General features: G+C 35.6%; 1 protein-coding gene and 1 long non-coding RNA gene across 2 annotated transcripts in view; both read right to left on the bottom strand.

Moving 5' to 3' along the window:
- The window catches only part of CALCR (calcitonin receptor), a 104,421-nt gene that overhangs the window by 61,212 nt on the left and 18,308 nt on the right, over nucleotides 1-24,901 (bottom strand). The window contains exons 3-7 of the mRNA XM_081345566.1: nucleotides 22,155-22,302; nucleotides 17,191-17,301; nucleotides 9,281-9,393; nucleotides 7,685-7,776; nucleotides 4,847-4,973 (exon numbers count right to left, since the gene is read on the bottom strand). Of these exons, the coding sequence (XP_081201692.1) occupies nucleotides 4,847-4,973; nucleotides 7,685-7,776; nucleotides 9,281-9,393; nucleotides 17,191-17,301; nucleotides 22,155-22,302 (591 nt within the window). The remainder of the gene's footprint in view (nucleotides 1-4,846; nucleotides 4,974-7,684; nucleotides 7,777-9,280; nucleotides 9,394-17,190; nucleotides 17,302-22,154; nucleotides 22,303-24,901) is intronic.
- LOC308678405 lies at nucleotides 14,455-16,346 on the bottom strand. Its single transcript, XR_014028650.1, has 3 exons — nucleotides 16,290-16,346; nucleotides 15,354-15,433; nucleotides 14,455-14,743 (listed from the first exon to the last, which is right to left on the bottom strand). It is a non-coding gene; the product is annotated as an uncharacterized lncRNA (long non-coding RNA).

The raw sequence follows: 24,901 nt of genomic DNA, 5'->3' as shown, positions 1-24,901 counted from the left end.
CATACACAAACATTTCAGAAATCTGTATACCTGCCGACATAAGCGTCATTTTATATTTTTTCCCCATTTCCTCATTTCAATAAGCAGCATTTTAGATAATCATAAACATTATTTCTGAACAAAAATATATAGAAAGCCTGTTCTATTGTCACTTATGTCAATTGTGTATCATTTTAATATTAAATTAAAATTTTATGAAGACTTATCCAAAATAGAATCTAATACTGGTTGGATAAAGCACAAACCGAATGATATTATATATTTGATCTATTTTTCTTCCTTACTTGCAACCCATGTCTAAACCAAATCCAACTAAAAATAGTATCAGTTGGAATAAATTTATCCTGTTTGATCTGCTGAGACTTAATAATGCTATTCTACCCTTCATTGAAGAAACATTGGATATGTCTATGTCATGATGAATATATGTACTTGATAGTTTTCAAGAGATAACAGGCTACACATCTTAGTTCTATAAAAGAAGGTTTCTTGAAATAGAAAATCTATCTAAATTATTCAGGTTCTTGAAATGTACAGATATTATTACACTTTGGAAACTACAAATATATTTAAGATATTAAACTTCAATGATGACTCTAAAGCTTTAGTGATGAAAAAAGATAGATAATTCAAATCTGTTCAATAATATAAACTAAAGACAGATTAGGCTTAATTTTCCAACTTATTTTTCTTAGGTTTTTACTATATAATATGCAACTCTACCGTACATGATTATGCATACACTCACAATGACATTTGTGAGGGAACATCAAGAAATAAAAACCAAAATAACAACAATTTAACCCTGAATTCTGCTTGAAAAACTTTTTGGGACAAAAAGTTTTATATATATTTCTGTTACTGCAGTCCTATAATACAAAAGTCATTTTTTCCTTTTGTTCTACAAATCACACAATAAGTCCATTTTATTTCTGTCCTTATTTGGCAACCATTCTCAGATATATATACTTTTTTTCTCTGACTTGAATTATAGTAAGTTCTATCTCCATTTATTATGAAGATTTGCATTTAATTTCTATCATAAATTTGCAGGTAAATATAAATACATTAATCACCTTTTCTGTGCTGCTTTCTTTAAAGGTTAACTGGAAAGAAGAGTCTAAAAAATTTTTTACAGGAAGATCTGGCAGAGTATATTTACTTTTTAAATTTATTTCCTGCTTTTTTTCTAGAAGCTATAGGAGTCTGACTGAATTTATATCTCACTCCAGTCAGGAACAGACTTTTGGCAGCTCATAATATGAAAAAAAAATGCTCAGTGCAAGTAATCCTCGACAATTCATTTGATGACAGTTAAAGTTGACTCATGACCTAACTTACAGAAGTCATATCACTCTCATGGTCACATAATTGCAATCTGGGCACTTGGCAACCAGCTTACGTTTACAATGGTTGCAGTGTCTCACAATTGTGATTTGCAATCTTCCCAGCTGGCTTCCGACTAGCAAAGTCAATTGGGGAAGCCAAATTTGCTTAATGACTGTGGTAAAAATGGTTGTAAAATCAGTTATGTGGTTGTAAGCTGAGGACTACATGTAACAAAAATCAGAAAAAAAACACCCCACATTTTAAAAATAGTATCTGGAATCAACCTCTAAATGTCCTCTGGAAAAGGTCCATATTTAGGGTTTCTGGAAGGCAACTGACATGGGCACAATATAAATCACACAGGACACTATTCCAGAGACCCAGCAAATTACAAAACAATTGTGCTTCCAGCTTTGACCTCTCTGACCTCCTGAAATTGGAGGACAACAACCTGCTGGTACAATCAGGTAGTCCTATTTCAATTACCCACCAAATCTATAAGCCACTAATAACCTCCCCCAATAACCCACCAAAACTATTCCTGCAACATCCATCTCGAAAACAATACAGATGAGCTGAGAGGTAACGAGTCACTTGAAATCATGTAGATACTGTATATTCCTGCGTCTTCCTCTATCACTGACTTTCTAGTCTGAATTTAAGAACTAGCTAGTTCTCAGGTCAAATATCAGTCAATCTGGCATCTGTCCAGACATAAAATAGGCCTTTCATATATTATAATATTATACATTACCTACAACTTTTTAATAAAGATAAGGTAAAGGTAAAGGTAAAGGTTCCCCCGCACATGCGTGCTAGTCGTTTCTGACTCTAGGGGCCGGTGCTCATCTCCGTTTCAAAGCCGAAGAGCCAGCGCTTGTCCGAGGACGTCTCCGTGGTCATGTGGCCGGCATGACTAGACGCCAAAGGCGCACGGAACACTGTTACCTTCCCACCGGAGTGGTCCCTATTTTTCTACTTGCATTTTTACGTGCTTTTGAACTGCTAGGTTGGCAGAAGCTGGGACGAGTAACAGGCGCTCACTCTGTTACGCGGCACTCGGGATTTGACCCGCCAAACTGCCGACCTTCTGATCGACAAGCTCAGTGTCCTAACCCACTGATTTAAGATTTAAATCTGGACCTATGAGCATGCAGGAACGCACTCCACATCCATTTATGGTTTCTTTCCTACATTTAATTTCATATGGCAGGTAAGATTATAAAGTTTTAGATTAGTATATAATAATAATAATAATAATAATAATAATAATAATAATAATAATAATAATAATAATAATAATAATAATAATAATAATAATAATAATAAGAAGAAGAAGAAGAAGAAGAAGAAGAAGAAGAAGAAGAAGAAGAAGAAGAAGAAGAAGAAGAAGAAGAAGAAGAAGAAGAAGAAGAAGAAGATGGAAGGGACCTTGGAGGTCATCTAGTCCAACCCCCTGCTCAGGCAGGAAACCTTATACCATTTCAGGCAAATGGCTGTCCAGTCTCTTCTTAAAAACCTCCAGTGTTGGAGCATTCACCACCTCTGGAGGCAGGTTGTTCCACTGGTTAATTGTTCTAACTGTCAGGAAGTTTCTCCTTAGTTCTAGGTTGCTTCTCTCCTTGACTAGTTTCCATCCGTTGCTTCTTGTCCTGCTTTCAGGTGCTTTGGAGAATAGCTTGACTCCCTCTTCTTTGTGGTAGCCCCTGAGATATTGGAACACTGCTATCATGTCACCCCTCACTCTTCTCTTCGTTAAACTACACATACCCAATTCCAGCAACCGTTCCCTATATGTTTTAGCCTCCAGCCCCATAATCATCTTTGTTGCCCTTCTCTATACCCTTTCTAGAGTCTCCACATCTTTTTTACATCATGGTGACCAAAACTGGATGCAGTATTCCAGGTGTGGCCTTACCAAAGCATTGTAAAGTGGTATTAGTACTTCTTGATTCTATCCCTCTGTTAATGCAGCCTAGCACTGTGTTGGCTTTTTTAGCAGCTGCAGCACACTGCTGGCTCATATTGAAGTGATTGTCTACTAGGACTCCGAGATCCCTCTCACAGTTACTACTTTTTAGCAAGGTAGCACCTATACTATACCTGTGCATTTGATTTTTCCTGCCTAAATGTAGAACCTTACTTATTCACCATTGAATTTCATTTTGTTAGATAGTGCCCAGTGTTCGAGTCTGTCCAGATCCTTCTGTATGTTAAGCCTATCTTCTGGAGTATTGGCTATTCCTGCCAGCTTGGTGTCGTCTGCAAATTTGATGAGTTCCCCATCTATCCCCTCATTCAAGTCGTTAATGAAGATATTAAAGAGCACTGGGCCCAGAACAGAGCCCTGGGGCACCCCACTACACACTTCCTTCCATGTAGATGCAGTTCCATTGAGGACCACACGCTGAGTACGGCCTGTCAGCCAGCTATGAATCCATCTGGTGGTGATGCTGTCTAACCCACATTTTTCTATCTTATCAAGTAGTAGGTTGTGATCTACTTTATCAAATGCCTTACTGAAGTCCAAGTAAATTATATCTACAGCATTCCTCTGGTCCACTAATTTTGTCACTTGGTCAAAGAATGTAATAAGATTTGTCTGGCATGATCTGTTTTTGACAAACCCATGTTGACTTTTGATCTATTGAGACTATCTTCTCACAAAAGCTTTAAGTAATTGAATAGTCAAATGGTATTTGAGACAACTATTTCACTATGTTCACAATCATACTAAACCATTGTTTTGTTTTGTTTTGTTTTTAAAAATGGCTTCTTAATCAGAATCTTGTAGATAAATAAATAATGGCTTTTTCTGAGTTTCTTTACTATCTTTTCATTGTTCTTATATTCTATATATGTGAATTACTTAGAGACGTGGATGAAGATCAAAGCAGGTTAAGGCTGAAAAACTAACTTTTCCAGGGCAATGTGTCCTGAAGCCAATTCCTTTTTATCATAATGGAGTGGAAACACATTCCATCTTAAAGCTGTGTTTACATATAAGCAATCATCTGAACAACTAGCATGTTGCTGCATGCTAGTTTTGTGCTCTAAATTTCTCATGTGACCAACTATGCAAAGGAAGATAGCTTTTGCTGTGCCTAAATTCAAGATTATGACTTCCTGTATTCAAACAGGTCAACAAATGAAGATCAGTTTTGAATTAGATATGGAGTGTAATAAATCATAGTTCTGGACATGGACTTAACATAAATCTAAGCAAAGAGTGAAATAGAAGCATGGATTGCATGCAGTAGTATGTTGCAATTCTACAATACGGTTTACTAAGCCAAAATTTCTGATTTACTACTTATAAAGTTTAAAATTTCTTGCCAGTATCGGGATTTAATTGGGTTGAAATAAACTTGACACTTTTAAAAATATTCTTCCAAGAATGCATTGTTAGAATAGGGGACAACTTTCTTCACATCCTGTGGCAAGAAGGCAGGAAGGTCTTTTAACTCTCAATGTTTTAAGTTCATTTATTCCATATGAAGTATAACAAAATACTTACTGGATCTTTTTTAACCAGATCTCGATCAGGCACCACTGCAATGAGGTGGGCAAGTGTAAACACAGAGTTAAGAACATATGAACAAAAGAGATTCTTATGCAGTGTTATCCTTTGACAGCTGAGGCTCCTGAAAAACATGCACCACAAATATAATATAAATTAGAAATTTAATACATTATTAAAGCTGATTCTGAGGTTGCATTAATAACAAGAACATATTTAGCAATTCTTTCTTAAATATGCAATCTGACACAGGCAGTCAGAATAAAATATGGCTGGCAATGAAGCCATGGGAAAAAAATTCCCTCCCTCTTACACCTGCTTAAATGCTCCATGCTTTTCCAATCATAGTTAGAGGACTTCTCATGTACATGGTCATGGCAGAAAAATTCACAGAATTATTTTGATAATAAGATATATATTTAATGTATTTAATATATTTTATTTAATAAATAAATGCAAATACCCCACACAGACATATTCTTTGGAGCATTATATTAAAATTACAAGATACTTTAGGAATGAGTTATCAGCTGAGTAAGAAATTTTGATGTGGAATTTTTCTGATGTTAGGGATATTTAATTTCATTCCTTGCATGGTTCTGATTTCTTCTTGGTTCCCACAACTATAAGAGATTCTTCCTGATTTATTAAAGTCAACTGAATAAAGAAAATTACTGTGCCATTTTTTCCCTAGAATTATTCAGAAATAAATATTTAGCTAACTCACTAACCCCACTGAACAACTCTGAAACAGTCAACGGTTATATGACTATATATTGCTTTTCATATGCTACTGAGTTGTTCATACACCTAACATGGCTAATTTTTTCTAGATTCCTTTATAATTAGATTAAATAATTGGGGCTCACCCAAAACTTGGAAACTATTCTTGCTTGCTAATAATAGAATAAAAAATAGCAGCAATTATTAACTCTTCCCAAAATGTGAGGCCCAAATTTAATATTTGCCATATTTGATTATGTCGAATCATTCTTTGTATTCTATTTTGGCACACACACTCTTTAATTACAGTGGAATACTTAGAGTCTGCTTAATGTCTTAAACAAGTGCATACAACTCCAACAAGACATGTTTACTTCTATTATAGAGAATTGACACACATAGCACATAGATAAAAGCACTTGTAAGCCAAGGAGGTGGTGGTCAGACCCCTCCTCAAAAAGCCTGTCCTGGACCCGGCTGTTTTAAATATCTATCGTCCAGTCTCCAACCTTCGCTTTTTGGCGAAGGTTGTTGAGAGTGTGGTGGCGCATCAGCTTCCTCTGTTCCTGGAGGAAACTGATTATCTGGACCTGTACCAATCGGGTTTCAGGCCCGGACACAGCACGGAGACGGCATTGGTCGCGCTGGTGAATGATCTCTGGTGGGCTCGGGACAGGGGTTGTTCCTCTATCCTAGTCCTATTAGATCTCTCAGCGGCTTTTGATACCATCGACCATGGTATCCTACTGCGGCGTCTCAGGGGGTTGGGAGTGGGAGGCACCGTTTTACGGTGGTTCTCCTCCTATCTCCTGGGCCACTCGCAGTTGGTGTTGACGGGAGGGCAGAGATCCAACCCGAGGCCTCTTGTTTGTGGAGTTCCTCAGGGGTCAGTTCTCTCTCCCCTCCTGTTCAACATCTATATGAAGCCGCTGGGTGAGATCATTCGTGGTTTCTGGGTGGGGTATCATCAGTACGCTGATGATACCCAACTTTTTTTCTCCACCCCGAACCAACCCAGCGATGCCCTCGCCGTGATGTCCCGTTGCCTGGAGGCGGTCCAGGTCTGGATGGGGAGAAACAGGCTTCGTCTCAATCCTGCCAAGACTGAGTGGCTGTGCATATCGGCATCTCGGGTTAACCAGATTATTCCACCTTTAACGATGGGGGGTGAGGTGTTACCCCCCGTTGATAGGGCTCGCAACTTGGGCATCCTCCTGGATTCATGGCTCAATTTTGAAGACCATATAGGAGCCGTGACCAGGGGAGCTTTTGCCCAGGTTCGCCTGGTGCGCCAGTTGCGACCCTACCTGGACCAAGATGCCCTACGCACAGTCACTCATGCGCTCGTGACCTCCCGTTTAGACTACTGCAACGCTCTCTACATGGGGCTGCCCTTGAGGACCACTTGGAGGCTTCAGCTGGTGTAGAATGCGGCTGCGCGAGTTGTGATGGGGGTTTCCCGATACTCCCATGTAACACCTCTACTCCGCGAGCTGCATTGGCTTCCGGTTGCCCTCCGGGTGAGATTCAAGGTGCTGATGATGACCTATAAAGCCCTAAATGGCTTGCATCCGGGATATCTGAGGGAACACCTGCTGTCAGCATCAAGTTCCCTTCATCCAGTGCGCTCCCACAGGGAGGGTCTTCTCAGGGTGGCGCCAGTAAAAGATTGCTGGCGGATAACACCCAGGGGGAGGGCCGCCTGCCCTCTGGAACCAGCTTCCCGCAGAGCTTAGGACTGCCCCCGACCTCCGTTCATTTCACCGGGACCTGAAGACCTGGCTCTTTGAGCTTTCCGGCCCAGGCTGAGAATTTTAATTGGGGTTTTTATTTTTTAGGAATTTGATTTAATCTTTTTTAAATTGTTTTTAACTTTTGTATCGATCTTTGTTTTAAATACCCTGTAAACCGCCCTGAGTCCTTCGGGAAAGGGCGGTATATAAATCCAAATAAATAAATAAATAAATAAATAAATAAATAAATAAATAAATAAATAAATAAATAAATGTGGCCATTAAGCAAATGACTAGACTATATGAACCAAAGAAATACTTCTATAATTCTTGCACACGCTACAATAAGAAAAAATAAACAGTGGAAGGATGTACTCACTTGAAATGGAAGAAAATTCCCAAGGAAATCAACAGGGAAACCATAGACAGTACATGTCCTACTATAGTCATGTAATAAACTATGAAAACCATCTGAAATTTAAAAGAAAAATTAAATAAAAAATGAAAAACAATGAGACATTTTAGAAATTATTGTGAAATATAAATAGTAGTAACAATGACCCCAGAACTTTGGCATATCTTTTACTTTATTTTAGTTACATGGAACTACCTCTCAAAATGATTTAAATTATATCCACATTTACAAAGTACATGTTATAAATAGTATTATTTTACTATATATATGCATGTATATTCACATGGGTATATAATTAATGTCCCTTGTTCATTGACTATCATAGGTTGTCTTGGTCACATGGTCTGTTCTATTTGATTTCTTGATTTTATAATCTCTGTTCCTGGTGCTGCTATGAGCTGCCCAAACATAGTCCACCTGTTCAAAACCATATCAAAGTAACCTGTGTTCTGCTATACATTATTTCTCCTTTATTTTTTTCTACATTTAGAATTAATTATGGCAAGATTTTCCCTCATGAACTATCTTCTTAATAGGTATTATGACAAGCTTCTGTAATTGGCCTTATAAAAGTCAACTCCATAAAGATTTACATAAAACCTTGAGAATTATTTCTTATAACGAAAGGTCATAGAGTGTCCTCAGCATTTTACAGAGTATCTTGTATAAATCTAAGTAGACTTTTCCCAGAATACTATGTAAGTCATGGTCTAAATGTCTCAGATTTAGATTACTATGTAATAAGTAAGACATTCAGTCTAAATGTCACACGTAAAGGGTTAGGTACAATATTTAAAAAACGGAAATTCAAATCTAAGTCACCTTAAAAAAAAGAAGGAATATAAAGAAAGATGTAAAATATATCCATCATTTTCATAACATGCACAAACTTTATGCATGAAAATTTCATTGATCATTTACTTATCTCTTCATATTGTACAGTATATAGAAGGCTTTCAGATATCTCTTCCTAATTATAATGAAAGTCAGTCATAATTCCGATTGTACCCATCAGCCATGTAAAGGGAATGTGCTCAGAAATTTTCACTAGTCCTTAAAATCTCACACAGATTATAAAGCCACCATTTTTGTCTTCATTAAAGTCAAGTCAATACATCTAACTTTAGTGATGAGCAGTGAAATTTGATGTTTTATCACTTTTTGAGGGGGGAGGAATACAGGTGAAAAGTCTGTTTATTTTTCTCTACCCAAATGGGGTCAGCATCTTGGCAAAACTGCTTTCCTTGCTATCAGTGACAATAATGGAGGAAAGAATAAGAGGAAAAGATTGCCTTTGGAATCTACAGCTCATAGTATGTGGACTCATTCAATTTTAAACAATAACCATCCAGGATACAAAACTATAGGCCTTGGTATTACATTAGGAATTTTTGTATAAAACCTGTGAATTGGACATTGATTTCCTGTGGCATCACTGAACATGGCTGAAATAGACAAAAGGCATTGCATCTCTCTATATTGGATCCCTGATTAATATATAAACCAGATGGATAAAAGTTAGGCACCATCAGAACCTTTTCTAAAATTTAAACAACTTACCTTACGCTTTTCATTTGTAAAAGAATTGCACCGGGTGTAGTTGGACCAGGTTCGGTTGGTTTCAGGATGCCGAAACCACATTCCTGTCTTATCACAATATTTTGTTGCTATTTCTGTGAATTAACAATTCAGTGGATGTAATTCATTTGAGAAACTTGTGTCTGTATATTAAAGCCTATTACATTTCATACATTAATTAACAGTGGCTAGAATTAAAGAAAAATCATTTATAACAACACTGAGACAAATTGTGATAATTTGCCATTTCATTTTGTAAAAATAGCAAATCATTAAAAAGGAAGTATCATTAACCACTTCCTGTAACATGTTTTGCTCACTGTAAGATTCAATGACAGAATCACTATAACCGAAATATATGAGTTAATTTATTTTTAGCTTATTTGTATTTAATGCATTAGAATGGATATAATATTTTACACTTTAATTCTTATTTCCTCTTAGCTAAATATTATTTTCTCACTTTAGTGGAGCCATACATCTTCAATTAAGGATGGTCCTACAGGCAGGTAAATTTTAAGAATTTCAGGAAGAATATTCTGCCTTAAATATGAACTGACCAAATAACTGTTTTATTTCTTTAACAATTCAAAATGCCATCCGATTCTTGGCCTGAAAATGCCATCTGAAATGGCCCCACCATTTCTCAGAATTACAAATGTTTGATTGATGGAGTAATGCCACCATTGCTATATTTTTATATCCTTGCAACCACCTACTACAAGGTACTTAGTTTTATTAGGTACTGCTTATAGCCTTATGTACCAGCCACTACAACTCTTTAAGGTAGACCAGACAAAGAAACCAATGTCATTTAGAACTAGAACTACTACTCAGTGACTATATTGTACAAGTCTGAATATGCTTCCCATCCCTCACTTTTCTTGGTATGAATTAGGGAACTCTTGAGACATTTACTCAAATTAGTTTCTTAGAATGAACTCAAGCCGCACTTCTCTTATGTCTGAATTATTAGCAGATCTTCCTTCTGTCCTTGAAGGCCATTCCCTATTTTCTTTCCAGCTGCATACTTACACACTAGCCAGGCTTTCACAACAACAAAGTTTTCCTCCTACTATCTTAAATCCTAGTTTGATTAATTATATTCATAATAGCTAATATATTTGCTGAACATGATGAAATTTTATTGTCTCACAAATGGCTGCCCGTATAACAAGTACACAGCAGCCAAGATTGATTACAGTGTTGGGACTATTTAGACAGAAAATCCCATAAGCAGTTTTTCCCAAGAAGTAAAACTTCAACTACAACAAATTAGCAATTAACCACTATTTTTGGCATTCCATATCTGCTTGAGGCAGTTAATTCATTTCCTTAATTTTAGCACCAGACTACTTTTCAAAGCTAATATATATATTCTTAGAGTAAAAAGATAAGGAGACTAAAATTCTTCTGAGGAATCTGAAATACTTTCAAGAAATTGGGGATCACTGCTGTCATATACTTGCTGCTGTGAATATAAGTTCTATTATTAGGATCCTTTATTGATTTACTGAAACTGTATTCTATTTTTCACTTTAATACAGCAATAAATAGCTTTGCAGTTTTGTTTTAAAAATGCAATCATAACCCTAAATATTCCTAAGAGAAAATGATCACAGGAGCATTGCCAAAAGCAATTTAACTGCTTATTCGTTTAATTAAAACAGTGAACAAGGAATGCAATCCTATTAGAAGTTCAAGGGTAGGTCTTATTGAGCCCTTGGTATTCACTCAGCTTGGTTTTCTTCATACAAAAGTTTCATTACCAACCTGCAAGTGTTATGTTAAAGAATAACTTACAAACAGAAATCTCAATGTGATGGGAGACAACACAGGAAGGGACTAATTTATGAAAATCACTCAGCTAACTCTTCAGGTATTCAACTGACAGTAAGTATATATTGGAGAACGTAGTCCTTCAAATACGCTGTTGCTTCAGAACAAAATGAGACCAAGTCTTTTTGATGTTTTTAAATGGCTTCTCTGTTGACCTTCTGCTAGGCCTATATGAAGGCAATAATAGATGTAGTACAAACAATAACGTTACCTTATAAAGGACATGTAATATTCATCTCACAACAGCTTCAAATACTCATGATCCACTTCTCAAGGTGCTAATGTGATATTTAAAGGCCTACACAGTTGGGGATCAAACTGTATGATAAACTGCACTTTGCTATATATGTATTCCTGGGTTTCAAAATATTTGAGAGTTGTCTTTTTTACTCTGCATACACTGAAAACCAACAGAGGACCTTTGTGTGGTTAACATCAGCTTCTGGATTTGCTTATTCTATCTTAAATCAGTTCCTGATAATAAGCATTGAATTTTTAATTCAGATAGGCCTTGTGTCCATCAACGGATTTGTAAAATCCATCACCATTGATTTTATCTATTTTTCTTTGTTAATGTTCTTTCATTATATTTTATTGCAATTTACTATATATTCCAAATTATATTGGAATTTGATGACCATTTAAAAGAAAGGCAAAACATAAACCTGTTTCTTCTGATTCTGTTCCCCCCATTATTAAAAAAAAGCAGCAAAAGACTAACAGCTGAGGCAATAAGTTCATCTCTGCAAAGGAGCAGCACCTTTTGTCTGGAAACCCTTGGAATAAGCACTCTTTAAATCATTCAAAAGTATAGATTATCTAAAGCTGGAAAGTGTCTCAAGTATTGCTTAAAGCTGACTGAATACAATGTATGACATTTTTATTGAGTGTTATTTCATTGATATCTAAGGAACATTTATTTCTCTTCAATTGCTTCACTTTGAAGGCAGAGAGGAAGGGGAAAATAAAGAAAATAGCTCCTTTAGTAGTTTTTGAGTCTAAATTCCAATATTTCTCTTTTATTAACAAGCTTGACTCACCAGCAGTCATCAAAGGACATTTTCTTTCTGCTCTATAAAGCTATAATAAGAAGATACTATATTAGCTGCCAGAACTTTCCTTTCCTTATGGTAGAAAATAGAAGATTTGTCACACTGTATTGTGCCTAAGGAATGAAGAAGATGAGGGACTGTTGCTGTTTCGGTTGTTGCTGCTTTTCCTTTATGGGAAAAGGGTTGGTGGATCTTGGACCAGGCAATATTAAAAGCTCAGGTAATTAATCTCTGTGTGGTTGGATTTTTATATCCATTCATTAAACCCCAGACTGCTGCTTTAGGATGGGGAGTATCTAATTTAAGATACTGTAAATATTTTTCCATCTCTTTTGTGGTAAATATCCTAACAAGATTCCCTGAATTGGCACCCAACAAATAGCACCTGATAAAAAAAGCTACTATCATGGTCAAAGTTAAGTTTGACCAACATTCTATGTCACACAGCAGCCAATCAGAAGTGTTGATGAGAAGGTCACACACATTAACTGAGGTGACAACCTTTTTGTACTTTTTTACTGTAGCATTTAAAATAACTTTCATGTGGTCAAAATGGTTGTAGTCAGCCATCAAGATCTAGATCTAGTAGCCTGATCTGTCATTAATTTCTCCAATCTCTTATAAAACTATCTAAACGGGTGCTTATGACCTCACCTAATGGAAACAAATCCCAAAATTTAAATATACATTGCACAAATAAATACTTCCTTTTAATTGATTCTATTTATCCTCTCAAGATAACATCTTGGAAATTCTGGGATTCCGTCAGCTAACTATATCATTGGTTTCCGTACTCCCACCATTCGGATGAAATCTTGATGGGTAGCTCCAGAAAATTTGCAATTTTATATAACCTCAATTTCTGCTGTTTGTCATCTCTAATAAGAAAGCAGGAGTTAAATAAAACACATGACAGTTTTAAAAGTATACTGTAACTGACTAAAATGAAGGACTCCTTCTTATAGCCATGTTAGTATGAAATCTTGTGTCCGTACTTACCAGAAAAAGGATGTCAACAGAAATTGTTCCACCTTAAAAACTCAGGCTGGGAAATGGATTTGATATGAATCACTAAAATATTCTTATAGGAGCTGGAATTTTATTGTATTTTTATACACATTATTTATTAAGGTAAAGGTTCCCCCGCACATGAGTGCTAGTCGTTTCCAACTCTAGGGGCCGGTGCTCATCTCCGTTTCAAAGCTGAAGAGCCAGCGCTTGTCCAAGGACATCTCCGTGGTCATGTGGCCAGCATGACTAGACGCCAAAGGCACATGGAACGCTGTTACCTTCCCACTGTAGTGGTCCCTATTTTTCTACTTGCATTTTTACGTGTTTTCGAAGTGCTAGGTCAGCAGAAGCTGGGACGAGTAACAGGCGCTCACTCTGTTACGTGGTACTCGGGATTCGACCCGCCAAACTGCCGACCTTCTGATCGACAAGCTCAGCGTCCTAACCCACTGAGCCACCGCGTCCCTTCATTATTTATTACTCATTGTCTAATAAGTCAAATATCAAACTCTTTGCAAAAACCCTAACTAATTAAAGGCAGCCCTTTCATCCTCAGCAACCAAATTCCATGGGGAATAATAATCCACTTTTTATAGTCCAAGAGGCTAAAGCCTTAGGTGTTTTGAGAGAACAGTCAGTGAGGAGCACTTTATCTTTTTTCCCAGCTCTCACTTCCACAAATAAAGAACAGAGCAGAGTCAGAACCTAAACCAAAATTAACTAATCTTTGGGACCCTTTTCTTGCTACAGTATGTCCTTATGCATCAACAATTTGTAACTACTGCTGACAGGACTTATAGGAAAGTCTCTCCAGATAAAATGGAAGTTAATGTACAAGCATACAGGTGAGGGAACTATGCTAATTAGAAAAGAAAAAGAAAAACACATGCAAAGAGGAAATAATGTGTATGGTAAACTGTAATATCATACAGTTATGGATGATATACTTTAGTATGTAAAAGAAATAGAAGAAAACTTTATTTAATCAAATTCTGGTCCTTAATGAATGTTGTTGTTGTTATTCAGTCACTAAGTCATGTCCAACACTTTGAGATCCCGTGGACCACAGCACTCCAGGTACCCTTGTCCTCCACTGTCTCCTTGAGTCTGCCCTATCTAACCATCTAATCCTGTGTGGTCGGTCCCCTTCTCCTGTTTCCTTCTATCTTTCCCAACATCAGGGTTTTTTCCAATAAGTCCTCTCTTTACATTTGGTAGCTAAAATGTTTGAGATTCAGCTTCAATTAATGAAATACAACAAAAAAAGAATTTTTAATTATATATACATGAATGTTTTTACAGATTTAAGGACCTAGGAAAATGCAGAAGACACAAATAGATATCCTGCAATGGGACACAATATGAAGTAGTTTCTCTGTGATAATAAATAGAACAAAAAGTAATGTGACAATACAGCAGTCACATTTTACAGTGATGAAAATGAGATGCAGCAAAATTTGCGCTTTGCTTATTTCCTTCCGTTTCTTCTTCTGGCACAGCCACGTGGAAGGTTTTGAACATGCATGCTTGGCTTCTGTCTGAACTTGAGACATGAACACATTTGTTTAAATCTGGCAGACGATTTAGAAAGGTTTCTGTTTTTGACTAATTTCTGCTTGCCAATTTATCTGAATTATTTATGGCATTTTTATGCTAATGTCAACAACAGAAATATTATCTAAGTCATTTTGAAAACAGTCACAACAAAGTTTACTGATGATTAGTCTCAACAAGGCCAGAACTGTAGGCATGAAACCAACCAACCAAAGGATTATTAGCTATGAATCCTTTCAGCATGTACGTGGAACAAAATAAACAGATGTCCCAGATCTGGTATGGGAAACTGGAGCTAATCCTGCTAGACTTCCCTATTCTCTTTAACTGAAATTGCAATCTGTGGCCTAAGATTGCCAGCAGTCATTTGCTTACTTTAAGTGTCCTTAGAACAGGCTGTTCCATTGCCTGTTTTTGCCTATTACAAAAACAAGAGAGAAATCAGAAGTGTGTATATTTTAATAGGTGCCTGAAAGTGCAAAAAACAAACTATAGAAATATAGATTCTTCACTTTGTCACACACTGCCTATTCCTTCTGCTGAGCACAATATATTTTTAATTTTTAAGCTACAAATAAAGAAATGAAAATATGACTTACAAGTCAATATGCCCATTCATACAATATTCTAAACCAAAAAAATCAACCAATCATGATATGGTTTAGCACAGTACAGAAACCTATAATTGGAAAAAAATGTGAATGTGGATTTTCTCTATTGGCATCTTAACCTTCAAGACATTATTAATTCTGAAAGCAATCCCTTGGCAGAAAACTCTCACTCCCACTCTGTAACTGTGGAAATCCCATTTTCTTTTCAATTTGATTAGCTTTATCCCACCTTCTGGCCATCAGTCAACTGATATTTCAGATTATAGAAGTGCAGACTTAAACATTTTCTATCTGCACTCATATAACAGACTACAATTTTGCTCTAATATAAAGCAGCAGTCAAACTGAACAAACATGTATAGTCATTCATATATGACACAGGCCTGCAACCTGCGGCTCCGGAGTCCTCTGCCATGTGCAGTCCAAAAAAAAAGTGGGACTAAAAAAGTTCAACCAATCAATTCAAATATGCAGGGTAGGTGCATATCTCGCCTTGGCTCCACTCTTTAGTCAAACCCTGTTCTGCACATGCGCGCATGTATGCGCATGCACACACATTTTTTTGCGGCTCCCAGTTTTTCCTTTTGTGAGGGAACCAGTTCTGAGTGGCTCTTTCACTGTTTCAGGTTGCTGACCCCTGATATATGAGAACTACATAATGGTAGATTGGACAAAAATGTCTCTCTTTAATAATTTATTTGATGGTTCAATTTATCAATCTTTGGGGAGATACAAATAGTATATACATTGCTATGAATATTTTAGAAATAATAAGAACTACACACGGTGACTTCATAAAATGTCGGTGATGTTTGCAAGGTATGGTTTAAAAAAGGTACAATAGTGTACACGATGGTGCAACTGAAACTTGATAGTATACAGTATATACAATAGGGAGAATTTCAATCACACTATTGTGGCTACCTTATTGATTGTGATGACTATATCCCTATAACAGGCATGTCAAACTCATGGCATCATGTGATGTTGTGCGATTTATCTGAAATTTTTCCCTATTGCCGGCAATGGGGTAGGCGTGGTTTCAGCATGATGCATCTGGCCCGTGGGCTGGCAGTTTGACATGCCTGCCCTATAAAGTATTACAAATTTGAGAATTATGTTGCTTCAGTTTATACAGCAGCCTTTGATCATAAAATACAAAAAAAATAGGAATGACATTCATGTCACATGAATGAACCAGTTTCAGTAACTGCTATTTAATTCTCTACCAATAGAATTATGATAAAAATGACTGACATAAAAATAATGCTATTTTCTGGATTGCAGAGTCAATATGACAAACAGCAAAAGGATTTAAAGCAAAACATCCTGAACATTCAGTGCAGGTGTGAATAGAACTCAGTAATGATATAAATAAAAGCTATTTAACCTGCTCACTTTAATTTTAAACAGGAAGACTTTTTGATTTTACTACTGTAATATTGGCATTTTAAACAGGAATTACTACTTAATTTCACTATTGTAGTATTTGCATTTTTTAAAAAAAAACAGGTTATTTTTCTGTTTACAGATTGGATTACAATTCATCTGTACACATTCTGTTCTGTGCATTTTGTCCTACATAGGAGTATTTGCAAGTAATTTTCTCTACTGACCTGCTAATGCATGTATTTTTTAAATGAGAGAATTTGCATCAAAAGCTTGGAGAAATCAGAAAAATTCACAAAAGATAACCGCTCCAGCATATGCACAATAACTAGTTATGGACATGTAAATGCAAATCAACTGTACTTTAACATTGATAAAAATTATATTTTCGTTTCCATATTCCACCGATTGGTTGAAAGTAACAAAGGTACTATACCTGTTGGATCAAAGTCTTGAAAATAATTGGGACAATTCTTGTCAGCATATTCTCCAGCTGGTGTATCATCCCAACACAGCCATCCATCCCAGGTCCGGTTACAGTATAATCCTAGAAATTTGAAAGAAATATAGGTTGATAGTTTGGGGGAAAATACATTGGCCTCATTTCCTAAACTCAGAGTAATGTCTATCATGTTCACAAAAACTCCTAGCATTGTTGTTTTTGCACTAAAAGGCAAAGACTCCTTTGAGTTGAACTTGACTCCTAGTGACTACATCTGTAATTTTCTTGGCAAGAATACAGAACTGATTTCCCACTGTCTTCTGAGATATTTTTTTTCAATTTTGCAGAATGACCTTCCATCCCAAGATATTGTATTATCCAATTTCTAATTTGGTTCAACTTGACTTAGTTTTTGAAAGCTGCCACATTCACTAAGTTCTGTCACCCGAGGTGGATAATATTGTTATTATTAATTATTAATTACTTCACATTACATCCCATCAATCCATGATAATAGAGTAAATTAAATGAGATCTATCAGAATTTAAATGGGGAGAGTGACTATAAGGGGATAGGATTACTTAGGCAGGATGGTACTCTTGAGTGTCAGAGCCACCAAAATTTGGATCTGACAGTATAATTATGTTACTTAAACCTGATAATAAATCAATGAAATGGGAAAGTTATCTTGAAGGTTTGGGGGCTAAATTATATTAGAACCCAAGGCATGTGGTAAAAATTGTTAAATAAATGTAAAGTACTTGGCCGCCCTTGGAGTTGCTGCCTAAAAAGAAAACCACAACAACACTGATTTGTTGGGCAGTTTGAAAATAGCTCCCAGGTGTACTTTCCTCAAGATGGGAGGTCTAAGTGTTTCAGTGTGGGTGGAAGTTCTTTTCTTAGAAGCACAAAAGTTAAAATGTTCAGTTTTTCTTCTGATAAATATTGACTGCAGGACTCCATCAGAAAAATCCTATTTTTTTTTAGATATAGCACATTTTCTTCCAGACTTTGTAATGGATAAAAGAACCCTATCATGGAATTAATGGAAAAGATTAACAAAAGAACAAAAATGCAACCAAAATATATTTCTGAAAGACAGCACAGTCAGTTATGTAGGAGGCTTAGTTTTTAATTTTGAAAAGATTTGTCATTCTATGAAATGAACAACATTTGTATTTTTCAATACACTACTGAAAGTTTTTCACCCAGGGGAAATAAAACACTCTCTTCCACCTACACATTGGGGTTATTTTTGAAAAGAGGATAAAAACTAATTTTATTTCTGCACAATATGTACTTTCAATCTGCTTATTTGTTATCCCCAATTATTTGTTGCCTCATTAAAATAATCTTTTTTTCCTTTTTATTGCATATATCTTTTCAGTTCTGTATTATGTAACCTTACCAATAATATATTTTTTCATTTAGCAATGATATCTTTGCTAAATGAAATGAAGGTAGCATTTTTTTAAGAGCTAAAAGAGACCCCTGCTATATGTGCCACAATTTTAAGGCTTTGAATGGCATGCAGTCAAGTTAAATGATGGGATGAGAACAAATGGTGCATCATGATGCAGTGGATTTCTTTTGCATATGTTCTACCCAAGGAGAAAAATTGACAAACTCTTTTATAGATATTTGTAGAGTACCTTGCTTAAAACAGTATATCAAGAATAATTCTCTAATATTTATTATTAGGTATCTAATATTCCTGCCTTAGGAGAATGAAATTCAAATTCCAAAGCTTCTCAAAAATATTATATAAAAGTAAGCTTTTGTTGTGGGATGCGGTGGTTCTCAGTGGGTTAGGACGCTGAGCTTGTCGATCAGAAGGTCGGCAGTTTGGCAGGTCGAATCCTGAGTGCCGCGTAACAGAGTGAGTGCCTGTTACTTGTCCCAGCTTCTGCCAACCTAGCAGTTTGAAAGCACGTAAAAATGCAAGTAGAAAAATAGGGACCACTACGGTGGGAAGGTAACAGCATTTCGTGTGCCTTTGGCATCTAGCCATGCTGGTCACATGACCACGGAGACGTCCTCGGACAAGCGCTGGCTCTTTGGCTTTGAAACGGAGATGAGCACCAGCCCCTAGAATTGAAAACAACTAGCACACATGTGCAGGGGAACCTTTACCTTTACCTTTTAAGCTTTTGTTGTGAGGACTTTAGCGGCAATAGCAGTATTAAGTGTTTTAGATCTACTCAATCTTAAAGATGATGTTGAAATTAATATCTCACAACCAAGTTTCCTAGACTGCTTGCCTCTAGATATTTCATACCACAATATGCTCTAATTATATAAAAATGGTAAAAATAAATGTACATTCCCAAACATGAGAAAAAAAGAACTTTTAAGATATTCAGATATTGGCAGAGTGATGCAGAATTTTATGTGCTTCACTGTGAAAAATTAATGTTTGTCAAAAAAAGAAAAATGACTGCATTGCAGCATAATTCTACCAACTTTGCTATATGTAAGTCAAATTTAATCTTGTCAGAAGAAATGTAAAGTCTAACTGCTATGAAAATAAGCTACATAATAAAACTACAGGTGGCAAAACAAGAAGAATAGATTTAAGAATTAATGAGGTGTTGAATGATTATTGATTGAGTACAGATAGTTCTTGACTTACAACAGTTCATTTAGTGACCATTTGAAGTTACAATGGCACTAAAAAAAGTGACCTATGACCATTTTTCACACTTATGACCACTGTAGCATCCCCATGTTATGTGATTTGCTTTTAGATGCTTGACAACTGGCTGCAATGTCCTGGGGTCATATGATCACTTTTTGTGACCTTCTGACAAGCAAAGTCAATGTGAAAGCCAGATTCACTTAACAACCATGTTATTAATTTAACAACTTCCATATTAACAAATGTGGAAGAAAAGTCATAAAATGGGGTGAAACTGTTTAAACAAATTTCTCACTTAGCAACATAAATTTTGGGCTTAATTGTGGTCATACGGTGAGGACTACCTGTAGTAGGTTCTATTGAAACACAGATTTAGCTATATTCTCTTTAAAAGTATTTCTACTTGTATTGCCTTGGTCTATATTGGGGTGTCAAACTCGCAACGTCATGTGACGTGTCACAACGTATCACACCTTTTTTTCCCATTGCTGGCAGTGGGGTGGGTGTGGTTTTACCATGATGCATCTGGCCCGTGGGCCGGCAGTTTGACACCCCTAGTCTATATCAAAGCCAAGCAAATTACATTTATGGCTAATTATACTAAGTTTCTCCTCCACAGATGTATGGCATTACCGAACTGAAAACTGTATACAAGCTGTATGTTGGATGATCTCTCTGCCTCTGTTCTCTTTACCCTGCTTGCTAATTTTCAGAAATCAATGAATATTCAGGACAATATTCAGGACTGTCTGCTTTCACAGCAGAATCCTCCAGCAAAGCTCAAGAATGGCTTTTTTGAAAAGTGAAAACCAAAACAAAGAATAGCTCTTGATAAAGTAATATATATTCAAAGAATGACTTTCCTTGGAGTCAAATATTTTCTTACAGTTATTTATATCTAGTATTCATTAATCTCTTTGATGGTTCTGCCTCTTTTATTCAGCATGATGTGGCACCAAGTAGCATCTCTCTTTTTAAAAGCTAGCACTTTAAAAACCACTTAACTACTTAAACATTCAGCTAGATGAACTGCTTCATTCTACTCCAGAGATAACGGTACAAAGGATCTCCCTGGATTCAGCACAAATGTATTTTTTTTCTTAATTGGTCTCAATTCCCTACTGAGGGTAGGAATTAATTAATTATCAGAACCTATTCTTTATTTCCTTTTTTTTCTTTGATAGAACAAAGCAAAAATATATTTATGTCTAAATAATGAAATGAAGTCATCAATTAAATAAAGCAGGTTTTATTCATATGATATATCCATCCATAGCTAAGTATAGTATATTCAGTAGAGATCATTTTCTATATTCATTAAAATGATATGGTTGGGTCTGTACATGTTAGACTAAAATATAGTTAGGTACTTGTATGCTTGGTATGTCATAGCCAGAGAGAGATGAAACTGTGACTAATTAAGAGATAACTAGGAGAGAAATATAAGAACAAAAATTACTAGGAAGAAGCTTTGAATTAAAGACCTAATACTGTTTTGTCTACATTCAAATGATGAGTATAATAATAGTACAGATAGTCCTTGATTTACAACCACAATTGAGTAAAAAATCTGTTGCTAAGCAAGACAATTGTTAAATGAGTTTTACGCCATTTTATGACCTTTCTTGCTACAGTTAAGTGAATCACTGTAATTGTTAAGTTACTAACATGATTGTTAAGTGACTCTGGTTTCCCCATTGACTTTGCTTGTCAGAAGGTTGCAAAAAATGATCACATGACTCTGGGACTCTGCAACTGTCATATATACGAGTCAGTTGTTAAGCACCTGAATTCTGATCATGTCACCATGGGGATGCTGCAATGATTATAAATGTGAAAAATGGTCATAAGTCACTTTTTTCAGTGCCACTGTAATTTTGAATAGTCACTAAATGAACTGTTGTAAGTTGAGGGCTACTTGTATTTGTTTTGTCTATGAAATCTTGTGATAATTCAAATCTAAATATAAGACAATACAAAAAATATTTTCAACATGGGGAAAAAAAGGCCTAGAAATCTGAACACCAAATTAGTTGTAAAGAAATATTGCCCTGCAGAAGGTATTCAAAACACATTCAAAATGAATAACCTTCTGCTTAAAGAAATATTATACATAATCTAATATTATCCTTGACACTTTCACTATTTATAAAATTTTGTGAGATTTTCAGTCTAATTATAAAGAGATTTTTTCTGTTTATAATTATGTTCATGGGTTATTGTTTGTTTTTTTTTTGGATTTTCAGCCATCCAAATCCAGCACTGCTTTAAACAATAATTTTAAAATGTTTTTTTTTCTTTCTCTTATTTGTTTCTTTACCTTTTTTCTTGTAAGGAGGTGCTCTGTTCATCCTTTCATAGCACTTGAACTGTGAATCTATTATTTTCTGGCGTATCGCTGAATATTCCATAGACTCTAAAGTAGGATTGGCATAACTTACAGTAGTGGGGAAACTTGGAGCCATCCTCTGTATTAAAAAAAATCTGTTAATATTTGTAAATTATATCAGGACAATACAATAAAAACACTTTTTTATTTTGTTTGTTTGATCAAGGAGTTTGGAGTTGCCAAGAAATGTACAATGCTCTTAATCTCAGGGACATGTATCTATGGAGTTGACCACAGGTAGGACTCAATGCAACTTTGAGTGATTGCTTGCCTTGATTCCCTGAGAGATCTTCTACCATATCATAAAATCATACATAGAAAAACTGTGTGAAACACTTCATTCACATACCCCACCCCACCCCTGTTATCTGGTGTAAGAGTTTTCTGTAATTCCTTATCTCTCCTTTTAATGACAATAGTAAGATACAGTCATTAAAAGGTGGTTATCATTATATCCTTGTTAGTAGAGATTGTTGCTATTGTATTCTTTGATTATGTTGTTAAATTAATGTTGGAAAGAAAAAAAAAGGGAACAATTCCCTGCCCCCATTTCAATAGCACAACTACATTTCTTTACAGCAATATCCCATCCATTTTATTATAAATTTCCAGTGTTCTCAATACCAAGTAATGCTTATCTAATCTAACTCTTTCACATTTATTTATTTATTTATTTATTTTATTACATTTCTATACCGCCCTTTCCCGGAGGACTCAGGGCGGTTTACAGGGTAATTAAAAACCAAAAATACAAAAGTTAAAAACCAAGTTTAAAAAAGATTAAATTTATGCAAATAAATGTAACTACTATGTAACCACAGTTAGTTCACATATCAGCTAATTGTGAGTATGCATATTTTATCTTTGTTCATATAAAGTCGTGGAATTGTGTGTATTCCCATAAACTAAAGTAATATTATTTAAAGCAGACATGTCAAACTCGCGACGTCACATGATATCACGCAATGTATCAGAGCTTTTTTGCCATTGCCAGCAATGGGGTGGGTGTGGCTTCCCGATGACGCATCCAGCCCGTGGGCCGGCAGTTGACACCCCTGATTTAAAGTATGAGTAGGCAGAAGAGCGATTTATAAGTACTCCCAGGATTCTGGATAATTTGCCCGGTTTCTGACAAAGATAGATAATAAAAGAAAAGTTGGATAATGCTGTTCGTTATGATTCAGGGATACATTAAAACAACAATAACAAAAAGAACACTATTGGAAATGTTTTTATGTTAAGCTGGAGAAATGAAATAGGCTTTTTGACGTATAAAACCCAAATAATCTAAGTCAGTGACTTTTGGTGACTCAATTTTTGTATGCATGAAATTTTCTTGGTATCAGTTAATTGCCTTCTGGGATACTTTTTAAATCTTCCAATCTTGTTTACAGGACAGCTACCAATTGGATTTTTGCAGCTCTGATCAGATTGCCCTTGTCTATACATCTGGAATTTCCTGGTAATCTCCCTTTAACTTTTAAGTCCACATAAAATCAGTCAAGCACTGTTAAATACCTAGGACACCAATATTGAAGAATGGATTATTTTTCAAACATGGTTCATTGAACAAACCATAGCAAGTTGTTTTTTATATGTCTCCAACAATAAGGGGTGGATTCACTCATCATGCAGGACTAATCCAAAATCAAATCATATTATGATTTTACATTGAGCAAAAACCATGTAAATCAGGTTATCCATCAGGAATTGCCAATTACTTACTTTCATTCTACTTCAATCTGCAGAACTTATTCAATAAAAAGATGTAAATAGTAGGGCTGTGCATAGCATGTGAATGATATATGGAGCACGGGGGCACAAATGAAGCCTTTGACTTTTGTGCTTTTTTGCCTTTTGCAGCACTGGGCTTCGCTGGCTGGGTTTACCCTCCCAACTGCCCTATTCAAATATTTTGCACCGCTTTAATAAGTAGATTCATATGTGAATGTTTTAACTGACCAATATCTTTCTCTGTTGAAATAGAAATAACTTTTTAAAAAGGAAAGATATTTTGCTGAATGGATCTAGTATTTGATACAATCAAATTCTTAGACATGTACTATTAAAAAGAAATCCCACTGAATAAAGTAAGGATTACTTCCAAGTAAGTATGCATAGAGCTGTCCTATTAAAGTGCAACATACTTTTGCCTTTTATCCATATCTTGATAAATTTCTATATAAATCTTTATACTTCTGAGTGCAATATGTGCAGCAGATACATTTTTGTATCATGTTATTTCTTCTTCTTTGGATATAGTATATTTTAATTACAACTTTTTGTTGAAAGTTGTTTCTTCACTGTTTCAAGACTAAAATGACAAAGGTGTACAGCTTTGGAAAGTTTAGGTGATTTTGCATTTATTACATTTCCAATATCACTTTATTATTCCAATTTGCTGTGGTAATATAAATAAGGAAGTCTACTGATGGCATGAAATATTTCTCTTTCTCTGGGCTATTGCATGAGGCATTTAGAAATATATTTATCTGTTCTTTTCATAAAGTATTCTGCTCTTCTATGAGACACTTAATGACCAAGTATGAAATTCCATTGTACATCTAAAAGAACACATGAAGACTTTTACAGTTCAATATCAGTTTGCTTTTCAAAGGCAGAAGCAGGAACGTTTGTCATCATTGCATTATTTAATCGGACAATACTATTACATCAAT

The sequence above is a fragment of the Vipera berus genome (genome assembly GCF_964194415.1).
Source record: "Vipera berus genome assembly, chromosome: Z".
NCBI lineage: Eukaryota > Metazoa > Chordata > Lepidosauria > Squamata > Viperidae > Vipera > Vipera berus.
The sequence above is the reverse complement of the archived record's forward strand: the minus strand, read 5'-3'. Positions and strand labels throughout refer to the sequence as shown.